General features: G+C 43.6%; 1 protein-coding gene across 1 annotated transcript in view; it reads left to right on the plus strand.

Moving 5' to 3' along the window:
- The window catches only part of LOC115454134 (protocadherin-like wing polarity protein stan), a 180,594-nt gene that overhangs the window by 154,655 nt on the left and 4,835 nt on the right, over positions 1-21,104 (plus strand). Inside the window, exons 17-51 of the mRNA XM_037443532.1 lie at positions 258-478; positions 829-1,000; positions 1,581-1,876; positions 2,190-2,322; positions 2,513-2,712; positions 2,965-3,132; positions 4,182-4,356; positions 4,673-4,798; positions 5,084-5,324; positions 5,517-5,736; positions 6,098-6,240; positions 7,440-7,574; positions 7,956-8,110; positions 9,118-9,284; positions 9,569-9,841; positions 10,219-10,332; positions 10,653-10,827; positions 11,183-11,319; positions 11,488-11,674; positions 11,907-11,999; positions 12,080-12,189; positions 12,598-12,807; positions 13,115-13,301; positions 13,714-14,025; positions 14,413-14,646; positions 14,933-15,353; positions 15,681-15,822; positions 15,974-16,195; positions 16,335-16,555; positions 18,919-19,065; positions 19,279-19,476; positions 19,682-19,771; positions 20,157-20,273; positions 20,557-20,675; positions 20,839-21,021. Coding sequence (XP_037299429.1) covers positions 258-478; positions 829-1,000; positions 1,581-1,876; positions 2,190-2,322; positions 2,513-2,712; positions 2,965-3,132; positions 4,182-4,356; positions 4,673-4,798; positions 5,084-5,324; positions 5,517-5,736; positions 6,098-6,240; positions 7,440-7,574; positions 7,956-8,110; positions 9,118-9,284; positions 9,569-9,841; positions 10,219-10,332; positions 10,653-10,827; positions 11,183-11,319; positions 11,488-11,674; positions 11,907-11,999; positions 12,080-12,189; positions 12,598-12,807; positions 13,115-13,301; positions 13,714-14,025; positions 14,413-14,646; positions 14,933-15,353; positions 15,681-15,822; positions 15,974-16,195; positions 16,335-16,555; positions 18,919-19,065; positions 19,279-19,476; positions 19,682-19,771; positions 20,157-20,273; positions 20,557-20,675; positions 20,839-21,021 — 6,444 coding nt within the window. The remainder of the gene's footprint in view (positions 1-257; positions 479-828; positions 1,001-1,580; positions 1,877-2,189; positions 2,323-2,512; positions 2,713-2,964; positions 3,133-4,181; positions 4,357-4,672; positions 4,799-5,083; positions 5,325-5,516; positions 5,737-6,097; positions 6,241-7,439; positions 7,575-7,955; positions 8,111-9,117; positions 9,285-9,568; positions 9,842-10,218; positions 10,333-10,652; positions 10,828-11,182; positions 11,320-11,487; positions 11,675-11,906; positions 12,000-12,079; positions 12,190-12,597; positions 12,808-13,114; positions 13,302-13,713; positions 14,026-14,412; positions 14,647-14,932; positions 15,354-15,680; positions 15,823-15,973; positions 16,196-16,334; positions 16,556-18,918; positions 19,066-19,278; positions 19,477-19,681; positions 19,772-20,156; positions 20,274-20,556; positions 20,676-20,838; positions 21,022-21,104) is intronic.

Consider the following 21,104-nt stretch of genomic DNA (forward strand, 5'->3'; position numbering starts at 1 on the left):
ACAGCAAGTTGAAGATTCTACCGATGTAAATCAAAGCTATCTGTGACAAAATTGAAAACAATAATTTCTCTAAATTTTCTTTTGATAAAAAACTTGCTTTATGATTCGATTCTAAAAATGGACAGATAGGGCGTTTGTAATTAATATCAAAGTTCATATTTCATATTCAGCTAATCAGACCCACGTAAATATTGGTATTTAAAACTTAATTAAACAGACAATTACAAACCTACAAACACTTTTATTTCCTCCCACAGGAACATCGGTGACACAAGTGAGCGCGACGGACGCTGACGTGGGCCTCAACGGGCGAGTCCACTACGAGCTGGACCCTAAGGATAGGGAGGAGGGCTCGTTCGTGGTGGACCCTGCGTCTGGAGTCATCAGGACCAACAAGGCTTTGGATCGGGAGTCTGTAGCTACGTACGATCTAAAGGCTGTCGCAATCGATGGAGGGACGCCGCCGCAGAGTTCTACTGTAAGTTGATCAAGGAATTATAGTACTAGAGAATTTTGGAATTTTCTCGAAGACTAAAGTTGTAGAATTATCTAAAGGGTGTATTAATATCAATTTAGTTGTTAAATAAGAACTTATAAAGAAGAATAGGACAGGTGTTTTTATATATCATATAGAGTTGTGGAAATAGTTCTCCTAGAAATGAGATATCAAAAATAATGACAGTGTTCTTGAATTAAAATGCGTTAAGACGAGGCTCCTTTATTAGTCATATGTCTAGTGTGCTACGAAACTAGAGGTTCTTGGTTAAAAAAATGTCTGAACATCCTGAATTTCTTTAATCTTTTCCAAAATTGTTTATCAAATGCCAGGTGATAGTGCACATAAAAGTGGAGGACATCAACGACTCACCGCCGGTGTTCGCGAGCGACTGCCTCACGTTCTACGTCGCAGAGAACAGTCCCGTCGGCACCACGCTGGGCGCCGTCAGGGCCCTCGACCCCGACGAGGGACCCAACGCGCTCGTACACTACTCCATCAAAGGTAACATTAATAAATTTAAGGGGTCTCGACCAGAAAATTAAGACGATTCCTGATACAAAGATTAGACCAATGAACCACGGAATAACTAATCTTCCCCCTTCCTACAACTTGGGATCTTCCAAGCGTATCATGAAAAAGGTATTAAGCAGGCGTGTATAACTGTGCTGAGCGTTTGGAATATTTATTTTGCCGATCATTTTTTTTGGACCTCACTTCACTTACTATGAGGGGCAGTAAACTCACTTTACCGAGCCGTCGACAAAAAAATATACCTAAATAACAACTAAGTACCTACCTACCCTCAATCTTAATCATGTAACAGTCAACTTGATGAAAAACTTCATGGCCTGGCCAGTAATCTCAATTCTCTACACCGTTTATTAAGGTTCGAATTTCAAAAATACTTCCGTAACTAATTTCAGGCCATAAAACGAGCTTCACAATTCACAGTATTTCACTGTGAATTGGGAAATATGTAAAATCAAAATATTTATCAATTTCTTACTCGAAAGATTTCTCTTAGAGAATGCGAATCAGTATTTAAGTATTCCTCCTTCACTTACCATAACTTCCTATCTAGGTGGCGACGACTCCAACAGCTTCTCACTAGAGACTCGTCAAGGGTCCGACAAGGCGGAACTAGTCACAATGGTTGATTTGGACTACGAGAGCCCTCGCAAGAAGTACGAGCTGATCATCCGCGCCGCCAGCCCGCCGCTCTGGAACGACGTGAGGGTCGAGATACTCGTCACCGACGTGAACGACAATGCGCCGGTCATGAAGGACTTCCAGATCATCTTCAATAATTACAAGGACTGCTTCCCGGTTGGACCGTTTGGTCGCGTCCCGGCGTATGATGCTGATGTTACTGATAAGGTTGGTTAATGCATTTTGGGTGTTTGTAGCATAAGTCAGTGTGAGATCAAGTTAAAAAGAAGATATGATTAGAAATGGTAGCTACACGACCATCCACAAAGAAATCATGGGTACAAGTCTGATAAAGCATGAGTTTGGAGGATGGGGCCATAAAAAGGGGGGAAAGTTGTTTGAGCCTTCGCTAAGCTCATTGACCGCATAAAACCTAATTAACCAACCACTTTGCCTAAAATCGAGTCGCCACATTCGTCACGAAAGAACTACATTTAACTTCGACTGTACTTTTTATGCAAAATGTAATGTCCTTTCGCAGTTACAATATCGGATATTATCTGGAAACAACGCAAACCTCGTGTTACTGAACGAAACCACAGGATCCATGACATTATCGCCACAGCTCAACACAAACGTGCCCAAACTGGCCACTATGGAAATATCCGTCACCGGTAAGTACTGGAATGAATGGAATGAATACGAATGGTAGAGATAAAACGAGTATTTTCCAAAATATTGGCGATCAGCCTTATGAATAAAGGAACTTTAGTTTAATTTTACACCAGTGCAAAGAAGATAGGCCCAAATTAGACTTCCAAAAACCTCTAAATTCAAATCTGTAATACCATTTTCCACCAACAGATGGCGTTAACGAAGTGAAGGCGATGATGCAGTTGTCCGTCCGCTTGATCACCGAAGAGATGCTGTTCAACTCGATTACTGTGCGCTTGAACGATATGACGGCGGAGCAGTTCCTGTCGCCGCTACTGGGATTCTTTATCGACGGACTGGCGGCAATCATACCCTGCCCTAAGGAGAATATCTATGTGTTTAGTGTGCAGGTGGGATATAAGCTTTTTATGTAAATTTATGTTCGAGATTTATAATGTTTGGTGTTAAATGCTTTGTTTCTGAAAAAAATGACTGTGACTCAGTTGTGTCGTATTTCGCATCAGCCATAAAAATTGTAAATTTTTTTGCTCAATTAGGTTTATTTTTTAATTACTGCAAGAAAAAAAAATTTAAATATTAAGTCGAATTTGCTTTGTTTTTAGTCAAGGAATTGTTTTAAAAACATAATAATTTATTCCCAGGGCGACACGGACGTGACCGGCAACATCCTGAACGTGTCGTTCTCAGCGAAGCGTCCGGAAGCGGAAGTGGGCGTGGCGGGCGATCCGTCGCCGTTCTACTCGCCGACGCACCTGCGCGAGCGCGTGTACCTGCACCGCGCCACCCTCGCGCGCCTCGCCACTGTACAGGTAATGTCACCACTCTGTAATGGGAGTAGGGTATTCAAAACTATTCAAACAGATTTACTGGATTCAAATTTAAAATTTTTTACGAATTTACAGCTAAACTGTTGGACCAATTTTATGAAATTTGCTATATAATTCAGAGAAACAATACAAAAGTTGCGTTATAAGTTGCTATAGACTTTTAGGCACTGCAGCGAGAAGGGCTTTTCACGCTGACAAAGCAACGAGATACACCCAAATTTTTCATAAAGTTTGCTAATAATACTCCGTAATAAACTACAAAAAGGATGTTATTGTAAATCATCCGACTCTATTATATAGATAAAGAAAATAGAGGCTGTTCCCAGCAATGGAACATTAAATAAAAATAAATAGGCTAAATAAATAATTTCAAATTTGCCTGTTCTAGTTGTCGATGCGAAGCGTGAGTAATGTATATGAGTGTGTATATTGTGCTCGAATATGCACTTTAGTATTTAACTTCTTAACCCTAATTCAAGTAAATATCCTAATAGCTTTAAATGTGACAGCTTGACAGCTTGCTTGCTGTCATATATAACCCACGCTTTGTCGAAGCTAAGTTAGTTAGTGCTTGATTTAAAATAGCTCGAGTTTGAAGTGAAACTTCTAGACGTTGAAAGCTATTATAGTAATATATATTTGTATAAACTCTTATTTGGTATTATCGGAAAAGTCTATAACAAAAACTTACAAATTTAATCAGTTGATTTTATGTACAGTAACTTAATTAAAAACTGTATTAAAATTGTACCGTGTTATGCAGAAATAATCGAACTGGTCAAAATTGAAGTATAGTCAATGTATATGTTTGGACAACAAAAAAATATTTTACTCTGTCGCATTTCTTAAACTAAAAATATGTTACTCATCATTTTTGTTACACATTTTCGACAGTTTCGAGTTATCACTTCAATTTTAGACCACTCTACAGTTGGATCATTTCTGCACACCAGGGTCCTATCGTTCAATATTATATCATAGAGGTTTTACTTCACCCAATACGATTAATATACTTCCCCAACTCCTCCTAGGTGCTGCCATTCGACGACAACGTGTGCGTGCACGAGCCGTGCCTTAATTACGAAGAGTGCCTCACTGTGTTGAAGTTTGGCAACGCGTCCGGGTTCATCAACAGCGACTCGGTGCTGTTCAGGCCCATCTACCCTGTCACTACGTTCACTTGTCAATGTCCGCAGGGGTTTACTGGTTAGTATGCGTCAATAAAGTTTTTTTTTTATAATTTTGGCTCAACTATATTTTTTTCCTACCTCAATAATGACTGTGATAGACCCTTAATCACTACATAGTATAAAACAAAGTAGCTTTCTCTGTCCCTACCTTTGTATGCTGAAATCTTTAAAACTAAGCAACGGATTTTGATGCGGTTTTTTTAATAGATGGAGTGATTCAAGAGGAAGGTTTATATGTATAATAACATCCATTAAATAGTGGAGAAATATTGCACCCGTGCGAAGCCGGGGCGGGTCGCTAGTTATATAATATACGAGTATTTTTTTCCCAGGGTCCCGAGAGCATTACATGTGCGACACGGAGGTGGACCTGTGTTACTCGTCGCCGTGCCTTAACAATGGCACGTGCGTGCGGCGCGAGGGCGGCTACACATGCGTCTGCGCACCCGGGTTCACTGGTAATCTTACTTTCAATTTTATCTAGTTAAATCTTTATTTTATACAACATTATGTAGTCAGCTTTGTCCTATTAGTAGGTGAAGACTTATAGCTTATTGATGGGAATAGGTAATTTGGAATTTAAGCCAACTACATTAATCCATCGAGATTTGATATACCTCGGCTAGTTTAAATTGCACCGCAAACTTTACGTACCAATAATGTTAGTCAGGACTTCTTCAAGTTATTTATGTCGTCTTTTGTCGGATATTGGATTCAAGATTGATGATATTAATGCCTCCCAGGCGAGAACTGCGAGACGGTCCTAACGAAAGCGACGTGCGACATGAGCGGCGACGGGTCGGTGTGCCGCAGCGGCTCGCAGTGCGTGGCGCGGCGCGAGGGCGGCATCCTGTGCCAGGGCTGCGCCATCGACGCCGCGCACACCACCGACCTCTGCGAGCTGCGCGCCCGCAGCTTCCCCGCCGCCTCCTTCCTCACCTTCCCGGGGCTGAAGCGGCGCCATCGACTGCACTTGAAGCTCAAGTTAGTATTAGCGTGTGATAGCCGATAGGGTTGGCACTACTGCTATTTTTTATTATTTTAAAATTAGAAAAAAATATTTTGATTGAATTACAACCTTTGCTGCTCAAATACGGCTATAACAAAAAAAATTAATAAAAAGTAAAAAAAAAACCGACAAAAATAAAAAAAAAATATAAAAACACCTTTCTATAGATTCGCAACGCAAACAACATCAGGGCTGCTACTGTACAACGGTCGGTACAACGAGCGGCACGACTTCCTCGCACTTGAGTTAGTGAGCGCGGGCGCGGGGAAGGGCGGCGCCGGACTCAAGTTCAGCTTCTCTCTCGGCGCCGCGCGGACGGAGCTCACGGTGGAGGGGGACGTGGGGGACGGCATGTGGCACACCATCGAAGTGCAGTATTTTAATCGGGTCAGTACTGTATTTTCGTAATTATATTTTAAGTTATTATATTCTATAACAACTTATAATCAAGGCTTACAAAATCATTTTTAGATGATTAATGATTAAAGATTAATGCATCAGTAATGTCTGGATATTTTCTGATTAAATAATGTTACTATACAAGAAGGAAATAAGAAATGCATATAATGTCGTATAAGATAGCGTCCATGTGTTAAACGTATAAACACAAGCATACTATGGTGAAATACGTCAAATACTTGAGTACCAGAGTAAAATATTTCTTCAAAACACTTACTGTCAAAAAATATTTTTTCTAAACGAAGCAAATTATACTTGGGCAGAAATTGAATAATATTTATTTTCTCAGACTGTGACAATGGTGCTAGACGACTGCGATAAGGCGCTGTCACTAGCAGGCGCCGCTGAATTTGGACTCAAGTACGCATGCGCCAACTTCACTAAAAAGGTTCTCCCTCCACGCTGCGACAGCCCTACAGAAACTTGTCACAGGTAATTATAAATATTATATAACTAGCTTTTGCCCGCAGCTCCACCCGCGTTATAAAGTTTTTCGGGCTAAAGTTTTCCATTATAAAAGTCACGCTATATATTTTCCCTATGTCCTTCCCAGGGTCTCAAACTGTCTCCATACCAAATTTCATCTTAATATGTTGAGTAGTTTTTGAGTTAAACACGTTCAGGCAGACAGATGCAGCAGGGGACTTTGTTTTATAATATATTTTTGTAGAACTTTTTAAGAGGAACAATCCCGTCATACATCATTGTTGCATAACTTAAACCGTTTACGCAGCGCACAGTACGGAAGCTCTCAAAACTAATAAATTTTCCCCGTTTTTGCAACATGTTTCATTACTGCTCTGCTCCTATTGGTCATAGCATGATGATATATAGCCTATAGCACTCCACGAACAAAGGGCTATCCGACACAAAAATTAACAGCAGAGTACAATGAGTAGTTGTCAAACAATGTATCACGCACCGGCGCCATCTACTTAAATGAAACGTACTTATTTTCGTGAGGGATACTCACACACCACGTACTGGCGCCGTTGTAGTACATGCTATGTATCAGAGATGGCGCTGTATGTGAAAAATGATTTTCCCTGTTTACCTGCTTTTCCCTTGAAATATTTCCTGAATTTTCTTTACTATAAACCTCATGGAGCCCGAGACCTTTCCAAGGAATGCAAAACCGTGGAAATCGGTTCGTGCGTTCTGGAGTTATAGCGTCAGGAAGGAAAACCCGACTTATTTTATATTACAGATTATTTTTAAACTATATCTTGTACCCATAGAAATGACTTCTATTTAAAAATGCTGATAATAAACTTTATTGGCTCGTAATAAAGCTGCAAATTGTGAGTGTCGAATCCCAGGCCAAAACTGTATAAAATGATTGTGGAGTGCAATAAACTTGAATTTGAATTTGAACTGTGTAAATTATTCCTATCCACCCACCCTGAATTAAAATGTATGTCAACTAAGCAGTTAAGTTCTCTCCCTATATTGAAGTGTATTTGCACAGAATGCGTCTCTATCTTTGATATAGAGCATACAGCAGTTATCTAACACCTTTTTTTTTCCAGACACTCTGGAGATAATATAATGAACTATAAACATAATTTGATATTATAAATAGTTTTGGATAAACGCAAATGATTATTTTTTAGTTTTCTTCCTGCCCTCAGGTTTTTGGATTTGACGGGACCACTGCAGATAGGCGGCCTGCCCAACATACCGAGCAGCTTCCAGGTCAAGAACAAAGACTTCATTGGCTGCATCTCAGACCTTTATATTGACAGGAAATTCATTGATCTTAATAGGTAAGTCAGATTGTTACGAGGTTTGCTATGATTTATTTATTTAAGATTGCAAAATGTTAGCAAACAAGACTTGTACTCGTAGTAAGGGGATATTTTAGTTATTAATTGTTAAGGGAAAAAATGGAAATTGGGTATTGTGTGTATTTTGATATTATAATTTAGTTCTTTGATAATTTTATTAACTGTTTGAATTGTAATGATGAATTCAATATTTAACGACATTTTTTGTAAACAATTTATTCATAGTTTAAGATTTATGAACCTATGAGCATAGGTTCATAAATCTTAAATTATGAGAATATATATATGAATGAATGTATGTACATTTATGCTCATAAATGTTATAATTTTTACATACGGTCACAAACTGTTGTCCCCCAGTTTCGTGGCAGACAACGGCACGTTGGCGGGGTGTCCGGAGAAGCGCTCGCAGTGTGCGTCCGCGCCGTGCTACAACAACGCGCAGTGCCGCGACCTGTGGGACACCTACCTGTGCGACTGCGCCGACGGGTACACCGGCAAGGACTGCGCCGACTGTACGTATCAAACCACGTCTGTGCTCAAATAGCCAGCCATAACTGTTTCAACTGGCGAGAAGGGTAATCAGCTTTCGTCAGTTGTCAGAGGGTCTACTTCGAAAAACGAAATCCGTAGTTTCGGATGACGGATCGCACATTTTGGTACTACGTAGTGTTACGGATCCGATGACGGATTCGACGACGGATCCGATCGGTTCATCGCAATATTTAAGACATGGAATTTGTAAAAACTCATACCATCCCTTTTTAAAACCATCTGCGAGAACGAAGTTCCACTGCTTTCTCCAAAAAATATACGGAATATTGATCCTACCACTAAGGTAAGCTACAGAACTGTGACGGATCCGAAGTAATTTGATAGTAGAATTAAATCCGAAGTTCGTCGTTTCTTCGTTTCGGACTGACGTTTCGACGTTCGTTTTTCGGAGTAGACCCTCTGTTGTCACTGTCTAGACCTTTCTACACTTACGATCAAGTGGTACCGTACCGATGTAAACAAAATACAGACCTCCCAGTTCTTGGGTACTGTTTTGAGGAATGCTGGGCCACCAACAATTTTGGAAAGTGTGAATTACAATAAAGTTGTCACTTTATACCGGCCATTGTGAATCTATGTTTTCTTCCCATATCCAAGAACCCTCCGGGCATGTGTTATTGTGAAGTATTTGTGTCAGCGGCGATAGCCTAGTTGGTTGTGGAACGGATTGCCAAGACGAATGTCCGCAGGTTCAAATCTTAAGGGCACACACCTCTGACTTTTCTAATATCATGTGTGTATTCTTTGTGAATTATCGTTCGCTTTAACGGTGAAGGGAAACATCGTGAGGAAACCTGCACATCTGAGAAGTTCTCTATAGGAATTTCGAAGGTGTGTGAAGTCTACCAATCCGCACTAGGCCAGCGTGGTGGACTAAGGCCTAATCCCTCTCAGTAGTAGAGGAGGCCCGTGCTCAGCAGTGGGCAAGTATATAATACAGGGCTGATATTATTATTATTTGTGCCAGCGACGGGCGCGCCGTGGCGGTTCAGCGGCGACGGCATGTTGTCGTTCAACCCGCTGCTGCGCCCCATCCAGCTGCCCTGGCTCAACGCGCTCACGCTGCGCACGCGCCAGCGCGACGCCTTCCTCATGTCCGTGCAAGTGGGGCAGAACAGCTCCGTGCTCATCACTGTCAGTAACACGTTACAATTATCTATTAGTGTGCTCTTCATATTATAGTCCCGAGACCCGATGTGTAATCATTTTAAAAATTCTAAAAAAAATATTTTGTCTCTTTCTATCTCTCTCTTTTCTCCCTCTCTTTAGATATAATCAAGTGAAAGATAGAGTGTTTTGTCTCTATTTACCAAACCTATTATTACAGAAAAAAAAGAAAGTATTGCAATATCTTTACTAGTTACATTCTTTTTGTTTGTCTGTGTACATTTTATACTCACCCAAAATCAAACACACAGCTAAAATCCGGTCTCCTCCACTACTCATACAACGGGGAGACAATGTTTCTGCCCACAACAACACTAGCCGACGGGAACTGGCACAGAGTTGAGATCAAATGGCTCGGCACCGACATATCCGTGAGCATAGATTATGGGCTGCGGACTGCGTTATTACCGATGCTAGCCAATAAGATACAAGGGCAGTACATCGGCAAGATTCTGATTGGCGGTCCTGACAGTACGGCGGGTTTGCTGGCTTCGGAGGTTGGGTACTTCGAAGGGTGTATACAGGTAAAAAAATAAATTATTTTTTGTTTGATCAGATTTTTTTTGTGGAATTACTACATTTAGCCAGGTTTACAACACGTGGAGTATACATCGGGTAGGGACTCGGTCCAATGCTCGCTCGGATGATGCTATATTCTCGTCTCGCTATTGGACCGTAAGACCGGTAAAACGAACATAACCGTTCGACTCATCCAAGTGATGGTAGCGACGTGGCGTTAGTCAATAAAAGTCATCATGTAATGCCTCAAAGCAAGCGAACAATAGTCTATAGTAAGTTATAATATAGTAACTCAATAGAGTCCTTCATCGATACCATATTAGTTAGTTACCAGTGTAGCAACTGGCCTGAAGCCCCTTGTGACCGCGGCTTTATATTGCAGGACGTGCGCGTGGGCACCGCCCAGTCGTTGCTCAACAGACCCACGGTGCGGGAGAACGTGCGAGACGGATGTCAGTCGCGCGCCGACTGTATGCTTTCTATCTGTCCACCTTATGTGAGTATTCTTTCATTATTTACAAATAATAATATTGACATCAAAAAGAAATTATTTGACTTCGATAAGTATAATTTGTAATGTGTCCAAATCTATGAAAATATTTTTTTTCGCATAATGTTTACCAATGAAACTTTTTTTTACATATATGGAATTTATATCCTTTATACATTTTATATTCTTATTTTATATACTTCAGATCTAGATATTCATTATTGCGAAGTATGACGATAATATGACGTTATTGTGACTCATATGTAATTGTAGTAAATCGATTCTAATAGATATCAGCGGTTACTAATCGATCGTTTCACTTACAGAGTTCGTGCTCGTCGTCGTGGGACTTGACGTCGTGCGCGTGCGAGCGCGGGCGCGTCGGGCCGCAGTGCGCGCGCGCCTGCGACCTGCAGCCCTGCGGCGCGCACGCGCACTGCAGCGACGACCAGTCCCCCCAGGGGTACCACTGCACCTGCCACGACGGCTATATACTTACAGGTAGGGATATTTACTACACATTTTATTGAGAATATATTCTTTTTTATGACAAACTTGAATTTTTTTTTAACAATTACAATTCTAAGTTAGATGTTTAATAATACCTAGGTATACAATGTGTCCGTAAGGCATGGTTACCCCAGCATAACCGCTCAGTGGCCCCCCACGAAGGCTGGGCGGTAGTAATAAGGCACTTTCTCCGCGAAACCAAAAAAAAAAAAATGGTATACAATGTTTAAAACCAACTTAATAGTCGCACCCTGTTTAATAATAATGTCTAAAATAAACACGATAAACATTAATTATTTTAACGTATGCAATATTTCACATACGTATATACATATTTGTTTCTCAGAGGAAGGTTGCGTGTGGTGGGAGGCGGGCGAGTGTCCGGGCGGGTGGTGGGGCACAGGCGCGTGCGGGCCGTGCGCATGCGCCGCGCAGGGTCTGCACCCGCACTGCCACCGCACCACCGGCGTCTGCCACTGCAAGGTACACTACCAGCCTATCAACAATACAATACTCCTTTATATATTTTATGCTTCTATTATTTTTATTTAAAAAATGCAATCTTAAATTTAAATAATAATCTAATATTATTTAGTTAATTGTTGAGTTCAATTTCATTTCAATAATTGTAATACGTAATATATGCAACAGGAGAACCACTACAGACCCGAGGGATCAGAAGACTGTCTCCCCTGTCAGTGCTACGCAGCTGGATCTGTGAATAGTTCGTGCGAGTCGGTGACGGGACAGTGCTACTGCAGGGACGGGGTCATCGGCCGCGCCTGCGACTCCTGCGCAAACCTGTACGCAGAGGTCGCGCCGAATATTGGATGCGAAGGTAAAGACATTAAAACTCAAATCGATACACACGGTCGACATTACTAAATAATTTAAAGACTTAACAATATTTGCAGCCAAAAAATGATTTACGTAAGGTTTCAAAACTGTATTATTTAGTATTCATATTTGTAATAAGCTCTATAATTATCAGTCAAATTATCCAAAACACTGCCTGTTGAAAACACACCCTGTATAAATAAATATATGAAAATCGTTTCTTGTTTGTTTAGTTGTGTACGACGGCTGCCCTCGCTCCTTCTCTCATGGCGTGTGGTGGCCTCGAACCAAGTTTGGTATTCAAGCTATCACGGACTGTCCTGCAGGTAATATCACATGACAAAATTATAGAAATCTGAGTAGATAAAAATCAAACTAATGTCAACCTAATGTGTATCAACTTTAGGTACAAGCGGGAAGGCGACTAGAATGTGCGATGAGACGCAAGTGGTACCGTGGCAGGAGCCTGACATGTTCAACTGCACAACATCTACCTTCTATCAACTCAAGAAACAGGTAACTTGAACTTCTTATAACAGTAGGATAGTTGGAGAGTTGAGAAATTCAGAAAACCAGTACGAATACGCTGGCTTGCCCGGTAGAAAACTAGTTTTGGTACTCCGTTAATTCTGGTTTAAGATATTACCGGAAATTCCATAATTACTTCCTTCTTTTTAACCCTTATTCCACTTGAACAATTCTGCCAATTCACCCACAACTCCTATTAGGTTATGATGATAACTGGCTCCATTATCTACTTCCACCTACAAAAAAACATTTTGTCTTCGATTGCCAACCAGAAGCCGTTCAAAATTATACAACCACACTAAGAATCACTTGATCTCAATCCAAATACAATTCTTACTATGCAACCAAAAGACGTTACCGTTGGGTATAACAGTAAAAGTCATGTCCATGGTCCAGCTACAAAAGATCGAATCGGGCGAGTTAACGATGAACACGTTCGTGGGCGTGCGCCTGGCCGCCGAGCTGAGCGGCGCGTGCGCACACACGCGCGCGCTGTTCGGCGCCGACGTGGCGGTGGCGCGCGGCATCCTGCGCGAGCTGCTGCGCCACGAGCTGCGCCAGGCCGGCCTCAACCTCACGCACAGCCAGGACAAGGACTACGTCAGGGTCTGTACACCACCAATGTTTATACTGACTGTATGAACTCAAATCTGGTTTACTACTCCCAAACTATACGAGTGGGAGGGTACCAATTATATATTGTATGGTGTATTCAACTAGATAGCGACTAGTCCCTTTCGGAATCAGCTTGTATATGGTTGATAGTAAAATAGACTGACATATACCGACGGTTTTCAGACGCAATATTTCTTGTTGTTCATGCCAGGTTAAAAAAAATCATCACATACCTTTTTTATGCGTGCTAAGTGTGTCAACTTAAACTATTTTGATAAAAAAAATCTATATTTTTTAGAACCTGATGAAATCGGCGAACACAATATTAGACATTAAATATGAGAAAGAATGGAAGAGAATACGAGAGTTGACTGGTAACGGAGTGGAGCTACTTCTGCAGGAGTTTGACAAGTACATCGGAGTGTTGGCGGAAAGCCAGCATGATACTTATACTAGTCCATTTGAAATTGTTACCAGCAATATCGGTAAGTGATTTCCTATTTTATAATTACTCAAGTTTAAGTACAGATTAGCTTATCTATTTTTTTTTCTCTTTATATAATTTAGGGAATTAGCTTATCTATATTACAATAATTATAACAGGTCCTTTATATGTGTGCGTATCTGGGTTCAAAAGTTTTCTTTATGCTTGTCACTAAGACGCAATATAATACGACTGATGTTCCGGTATGAAAAAGAATTTAACCAACATAATTACTGAGGATCGCGAGCTGCTGATTTTAGTAATTTAAAATTTTATGACATTGCTATTGTTTCTTATCAAGCTTATACCAACACGCTCGTAATATTAAAATTCAATAGTACTAGTAAAATGACTCGATGACTCATATATGATAATCTTTATAGTTCCTGAAGATAGCTCAATTGTTTTTTTAGTAATTGGTGTGGACATAGTGACAGCAGAGTCCATATATGGTTTCGAGCCTACACAACTGAATAGATACAATGTTGAATCATACACTACTGAGAAAGTGATTCTACCAGACACGTCAGCATTCATACACTCTCCCATACAAGCACCCGTCTACTATGGGACTGGGAAAGTGAATAAGAACAAGAAACTCTCTAGTCCCACTGTATCGTTTCCAAAGTATAACAACTACGTGAAGAGTAAAAATAAGTTCGATAAGTTTACGCGAGTGTTGCTGCCGTTGGATTTGCTTGGAATTACGAATAATAACTTACAAGGTAATATTTTTTTTTATAAAAAGTATTCTTATCATATAATGCCGTTTTATTTTTACCCACAATCGAATTCTGATATTTATTCATCGATAGTTCCTTAGGTATTTATATCTTAGCTCGTTCACATAGGGTATTGCTTTAGAACACGCTTGGCGTGTGCCGTTTCATTAGCGATGTGTCGCCAGTTCCTAACCCTACTGCATCTCATATTATTTAGTAAGTAGGAAAATTATCAACATTTAATGTTCAAGTTTTGTCAACTTTCTTCTTATTTTGTGAACGGCATATATTTAAATTTCAAGAAACCACACCAAATCTCTAGATATAAAACCCATCAATTCCACCAAAACAATCCTAGCCATCAAACGCAACTAACCATAAATTTTCTAGATAACCTCGACACGAACTACGAGTCGCGAGCAGTATTATCGTACATGCAATACTCTCGCAACTCGTCACAACTGATGCCGCTGTACATGGACGAGTCAGTGAGTCGTCGTTGGGGCGTCAATATAACCGTTGGCTCGCCTATACTGCAAGTAGCGCTGTATGTACCAGAGTATGTGTGGATGAAGGAGTCGAGGGAGGAAGAGGTCTTTGAAATGAACCCAGAAGATGGGGAAGGTATGATAATAGTTAATTAATTATTGGTTTTTGAAATGCTTTAGAAAATTATAATCGTAATGTATTAGTTAGTGATAATGCATCTGATAGTAACCGCTGTAATAATAAGAGTATTTTTAAACGTAGCTGTTGTTGTAACGTGTCTAATTGTTATTAGAAACAGCGTCCAATCAATTGATCTTAATAGACCATTAAATAATTTCTATGGTCTATCCTAGTATAGACTGTATTAAACTCAGAAAAGCTGATCACATATATGCCTTACACAATTTTATCAACACCGTAGGCATCGTGTACGCAAACAGAGGCCACCATCACAACAGCAATCACATAAACATCAGCCCTTCAAAACAATGGCCTCACTCTGACGACGAAACATCAAACGACCACGGGCCCATTGTAATACAACCATCCTTCAAGAAACAAGACAAATCCCTCTACCCAGGAGAAATAGTTCAAGAAAACGACTCCTCATACGTCGCGGAGAAGTTAGAACAAGACGGACCTAAAGTGCTAGCGTTGGTAATGGATCCAGAGAAGAAGGAAGGGAATGTATCGAATACAGGGAAGATAAAGTTGATGTACAAGAGCCTGAGTGGGATAAGACTGAAGAAGCCGATTAGATTGCAAATGTGGTTGGATATTAACAAGGAGACGTTTGGATCGAGGACGAACCCGCAGTGCGTGCATTGGTCTACTTTGAGAGGGTAAGAAAGAATAATATTCAGTGTGTTGATTTACTTTTATGCAAATTTAAATTTAATTTTGGATGTTTTCTATTTATTCTTTATCTTTGTTAAAATTGATTAGACAAGGGTTCTATCCGCTGTTCTACCTGTCACTGAGTTAATTTTCTTAAATTTCAACTTAATACTCATGTTGAAATTCCATTATCTTTTAGAGATGATATAAAATTTTGAGGATAGCGTTACATCAGGCGTAGTTTGTGAAAAATATGTCCAATAATTTGGTTCAATGAAAATCAGAGATTAAGTCATTGGTGCTAGGCTAATAAGATTTATTAATTCATACAGTCCAGGCGAGTGGTCGCGCGTGGGTTGCCACACAGAAATCGATTACGACTGGTCTCCGTACTCCAATGAGCCGCTGTTGATCAACTGTACTTGCAACCATCTCTCTACCTTCGCTGTTTTAGTCGACGAGGTCGACATCGAGGTAAGTGTCATCGATCTTTAAATACAGCTGATTTTAATACCGTTTTTGTTTATTTTAATGAAGTTGTACATTCCATATTATCTTTTATTTAACGAATCTTGAAGTTTCAACGATTTCTACTACACCATAGTTTTCCCTTTGTCCTTCGCAGTTCATTCCTGAACCATCGTTATTAGAATCGGTGACCTCATATACAGCGTTTAGTATCTCTCTCCCGCTTTTGCTGACGACGTGGGCCGCTCTCTGTCTCATGCGCGGCGGCGCCGCCACGGTATCCAATACAATACACAAACACTTAATCTTCTGCGTGTTCATGGCTGAATTATTGTACTTGATCGCGTTGAAAGCGAGGACTTCGCTGGTGCAAAATGAGGTAAGTGTCTATGTCTTAAACAGAACTAATTAATTAAGTCGTATATTAATATTTTGCAAAATAGTTTTTTTCAGTTTCTATTTTTTTTTAATTATTCCTTATTAAAATGTGAATGAACGGTGTATTGTGTGTGGTGTAGTTCGCGTGCAAGGTGATGGCGATGGGGCTGCACTACTGGTGGGTGTGCGGCGTGGCGTGGGGCGCGTGCGAGGCGTGGCAGGTGCGCCGCCTCGTGCGCGAGGTGCGCGACGTCAACCACGGCGCCGTGTGCGCGCCGCTCGCCGCCGCCTACGCCGCGCCCGCCGTCGCGCTCGCGCTCGCCGCCGCGCACCACCAGCACCAGTACGGCAACGCGCTCTTGTACGTACCCTACCCGCTCTACTCGCTACACTCACTACACTCACTACAACCACGGCGCCGTGTGCGCGCCCCTCACCCGCCTACGCCGCGCCCGCCGTCGCGCTCGCGCTCGCCGCCGCGCACCACCAGCACCAGTACGGCAACGCGCTCTTGTACGTACCCTACCCGCTCTACTCGCTACACTCACTACACTCACTACAACCACGGCGCCGTGTGCGCGCCGCTCGCCGCCGCCTACGCCGCCGCGCCCGCCGTCGCGCTCGCGCTCGCCGCCGCGCACCACCAGCACCAGTACGGCAACGCGCTCTTGTACGTACCCTACCCGCTCTACTCGCTACACTCACTACACTCACTACAACCACGGCGCCGTGTGCGCGCCGCTCGCCGCCGCCTACGCCGCGCCTGCCGTCGCGCTCGCGCTCGCCGCCGCGCACCACCAGCACCAGTACGGCAACGCGCTCTTGTACGTACCCTACCCGCTCTACTCGCTACACTCACTACACTCACTACAACCACGGCGCCGTGTGCGCGCCGCTCGCCGCCGCCTACGCCGCGCCCGCCGTCGCGCTCGCGCTCGCCGCCGCGCACCACCAGCACCAGTACGGCAACGCGCTCTTGTACGTACCCTACCCGCTCTACTCGCTACACTCACTACACTCACTACAACCACGGCGCCGTGTGCGCGCCGCTCGCCGCCGCCTACGCCGCGCCCGCCGGCGCTCTCGCGCTCGCGCTCGCCGCCGCGCACCACCAGCACCAGTACGGCAACGCGCTCTTGTACGTACCCTACCCGCTCTACTCGCTACACTCACTACACTCACTACAACCACGGCGCCGTGTGCGCGCCGCTCGCCGCCGCTTCTACGCCGCGCCCGCCGTCGCGCTCGCGCTCGCCGCCGCGCACCACCAGCACCAGTACGGCAACGCGCTCTTGTACGTACCCTACCCGCTCTACTCGCTACACTCACTACACTCACTACAACCACGGCGCCGTGTGCGCGCCGCTCGCCGCCGCCTACGCCGCGCCCGCCGTCGCGCTCGCGCTCGCCGCCGCGCACCACCAGCACCAGTACGGCAACGCGCTCTTGTACGTACCCTACCCGCTCTACTCGCTACACTCACTACACTCACTACAACCACGGCGCCGTGTGCGCGCCGCTCGCCGCCGCCTACGCCGCGCCCGCCGTCGCGCTCGCGCTCGCCGCCGCGCACCACCAGCACCAGTACGGCAACGCGCTCTTGTACGTACCCTACCCGCTCTACTCGCTACACTCACTACACTCACTACAACCACGGCGCCGTGTGCGCGCCGCTCGCCGCCGCCTACGCCGCGCCCGCCGTCGCGCTCGCGCTCGCCGCCGCGCACCACCAGCACCAGTACGGCAACGCGCTCTTGTACGTACCCTACCCGCTCTACTCGCTACACTCACTACACTCACTACAACCACGGCGCCGTGTGCGCGCCGCTCGCCGCCGCCTACGCCGCGCCCGCCGTCGCGCTCGCGCTCGCCGCCGCGCACCACCAGCACCAGTACGGCAACGCGCTCTTGTACGTACCCTACCCGCTCTACTCGCTACACTCACTACACTCACTACAACCACGGCGCCGTGTGCGCGCCGCTCGCCGCCGCCTACGCCCGCCCGCCGTCGCGCTCGCGCTCGCCGCCGCGCACCACCAGCACCAGTACGGCAACGCGCTCTTGTACGTACCCTACCCGCTCTACTCGCTACACTCACTACACTCACTACAACCACGGCGCCGTGTGCGCGCCGCTCGCCGCCGCCTACGCCGCGCCCGCCGTCGCGCTCGCGCTCGCCGCCGCGCACCACCAGCACCAGTACGGCAACGCGCTCTTGTACGTACCCTACCCGCTCTACTCGCTACACTCACTACACTCACTACAACCACGGCGCCGTGTGCGCCGCTCGCCGCCGCCTACGCCGCGCCCGCCGTCGCGCTCGCGCTCGCCGCCGCGCACCACCAGCACCAGTACGGCAACGCGCTCTTGTACGTACCCTACCCGCTCTACTCGCTACACTCACTACACTCACTACAACCACGGCGCCGTGTGCGCGCCGCTCGCCGCCGCCTACGCCGCGCCAAATACCAAGAGTACCAATTTTAATTGTGTCTTTTTGTTATTTACGCGGTATTGTACTACTACGGAAAAGCGTTACGATATTATTCACTTAAAATAACCACACTATCCACCACCACATCTGCTACCGAGCAAATGTGTGCAAACATTTTTTAGATTTTTTTTGCAAATAGTTCTTATACTATTTACTGACAGGCACAACATATCATCAGAGATACTGATTGTATCATAATTCAGTTATATAAAAACCTTTTTTTTAATTAGCTGTTGGGTGAGCTGCCACGAGCCAGTGGTGTGGTGGGTGGTGATTCCAGCTGGGCTTTACGCCAGCGCCGCCTTCATCTTCCTCGCCGGCGCTACTAGAGCCGCCTTTACTGTTAGAGATCACGTCACTGGCTTCGGAAACTTAAGGTAAATTATTTTATATAAATATATCATTTATAATTCTATTTCACAGTATTAACAATTTGTTTTCTACATTTCAATTTGTATTTGTAATTTGAAAAAAAATGGAATGTAGTCCAACTAAAAATGTTTCTCGGCTTTGGTCCTTCGAGCCCGATCGAAACATTTTCTCAACCAAAATACCCTAAGATCTTAATCAGAATATTTATTTATACCCAGGATATTACTAGCAGTGAGCATAGTATGTCAGCCACTGTTATGCGTGGCTTGGGCAAGTGCCTTGCTTCTTGGCAGCGAGGCAGGCGACCGCAGAAACGTGCTCAGCGCCGTACTATCAGCCGCTGTAGCATTACACGCGACTGCAGCGTCACTCGGCTATATCGCTTTCAATATCAGAGTCAGAGATAATTTAAAGAGGTAAGACTATATTAACCAATGTATTTATTTTAGTTACTTCGTTGAAGGTCTTTATTTGGCAGTAAATTATATGCATATTTTACATAAAGAGAAAAGTTCGTACCACCTGACTTAAAAAATTATAATTGCACCAACATATACCGATTCTCAAGAAAAATAATTTAGATTTCGATCATAATATTTATAATGTATTTTACACCTACAGGACCGTACTAAGATGCTTAGGAAAGAAAGTTCCCCTCGCGGATACATCAGTCATCATCAGCAGCAGTGCTAACTTGTCTCAAATTAACAGGTAAGCTATCCTACTGCCTATCTACCTAATTCATGACTAATCTAAACGATGCACGTAAATTATATTTGTCAATCTGAAGTTAGCTACAAGCAGTGTGAAAGCTTTGTTTTTAGAAATAACTGTTGGTTACAGATCCAAAACTAGCTACTACTAAATAGCTCAGATACTTTTTCATACTCGTGTGTAGACCACAAACTATGTAAACTAAGCTGTGTATTATATTATGTCATTTTCTCAGCTATACCACCTGAGCTTAGGTCTTAGTTTTTAAACGAGATAAAATATTTTGGAAGATAGTGATTATTGCTTAAATTACCTTACGTGTATTGTAGGTATAGTTATGTTACTCAAATTCCACTTTTAAATTGTAAATTGCATTGTTCAGGTCGTCTCTAGCGTACCACAGCAGCACGGAGCCAGGACGGCAGATGCGCAACATCGGAATATCTGCCTCGTCCACCACCTCCAGATCAACTACGAAGACCAGCTCCAGTCCTTATAGGTAACGAAAATTATAGCATAATTCTTTCATATTCAAAATTACGCATGTTTTTACATTTTTATGTGAAAACTTTTATTAAAGATGTACTTAGAGACTTACTAGTATTACCGTAACATTAAAAGTATGAACTTGTTCTTCGAGGAGACAGGGGATTATTGGAATTTTGCATCATATTTCTATTAATATATTATTTAATTTATTTTCCTAGCTATTTCCTGTGTTTTTAATTCCAATACACGAGTGAACTCCTGACACTGTAGCTAATTTGATTCATCGTCCACAGCCGTAGCGACGGGCAGCTGCGTCACACGAGTACGTCCACGTCGAACTACAACACCAGCGCTAGTGACATGCCTGCTTATCTGAGAGGATTCGACTCTTCCTTCCACACTAGAAAAGATGGTAAATATAATTCTTCAAAAATTATATTAAATTTAACAAATCTACTTGAGTTTACTAAAGAACGAATTATGTTAAAAAAATCCTATTTTATGAGCCGTGGATGCCGAAAGTTGTAGACTTTTATGTTGTAATTTTATATTATTTCCAATGTTCGTTATCGTAGATGAAAGTCGTCGTCGTCGCAAGGCGGCGCCGGAGTCGGGCGGGGGCGCCGGCGGCGGGGGAGGCGGGGAGGCGACGGACAGCGACTCGGACAGCGCGCGGTCGCTGGAGCTGGCGTCGAGCCACTCCTCCGACGACGACGAGACCAGCACGCGCCGCTCCAGCCATCCGCCTTCCGCCACCAGTCAGTATACCACACAACACTTGCCCCGTAATATATACTACACCGCATTGACCTACTTCGAATTGGCATACCTACTTATACCC

This window comes from Manduca sexta, chromosome 26 (genome assembly GCF_014839805.1).
Source record: "Manduca sexta isolate Smith_Timp_Sample1 chromosome 26, JHU_Msex_v1.0, whole genome shotgun sequence".
NCBI lineage: Eukaryota > Metazoa > Arthropoda > Insecta > Lepidoptera > Sphingidae > Manduca > Manduca sexta.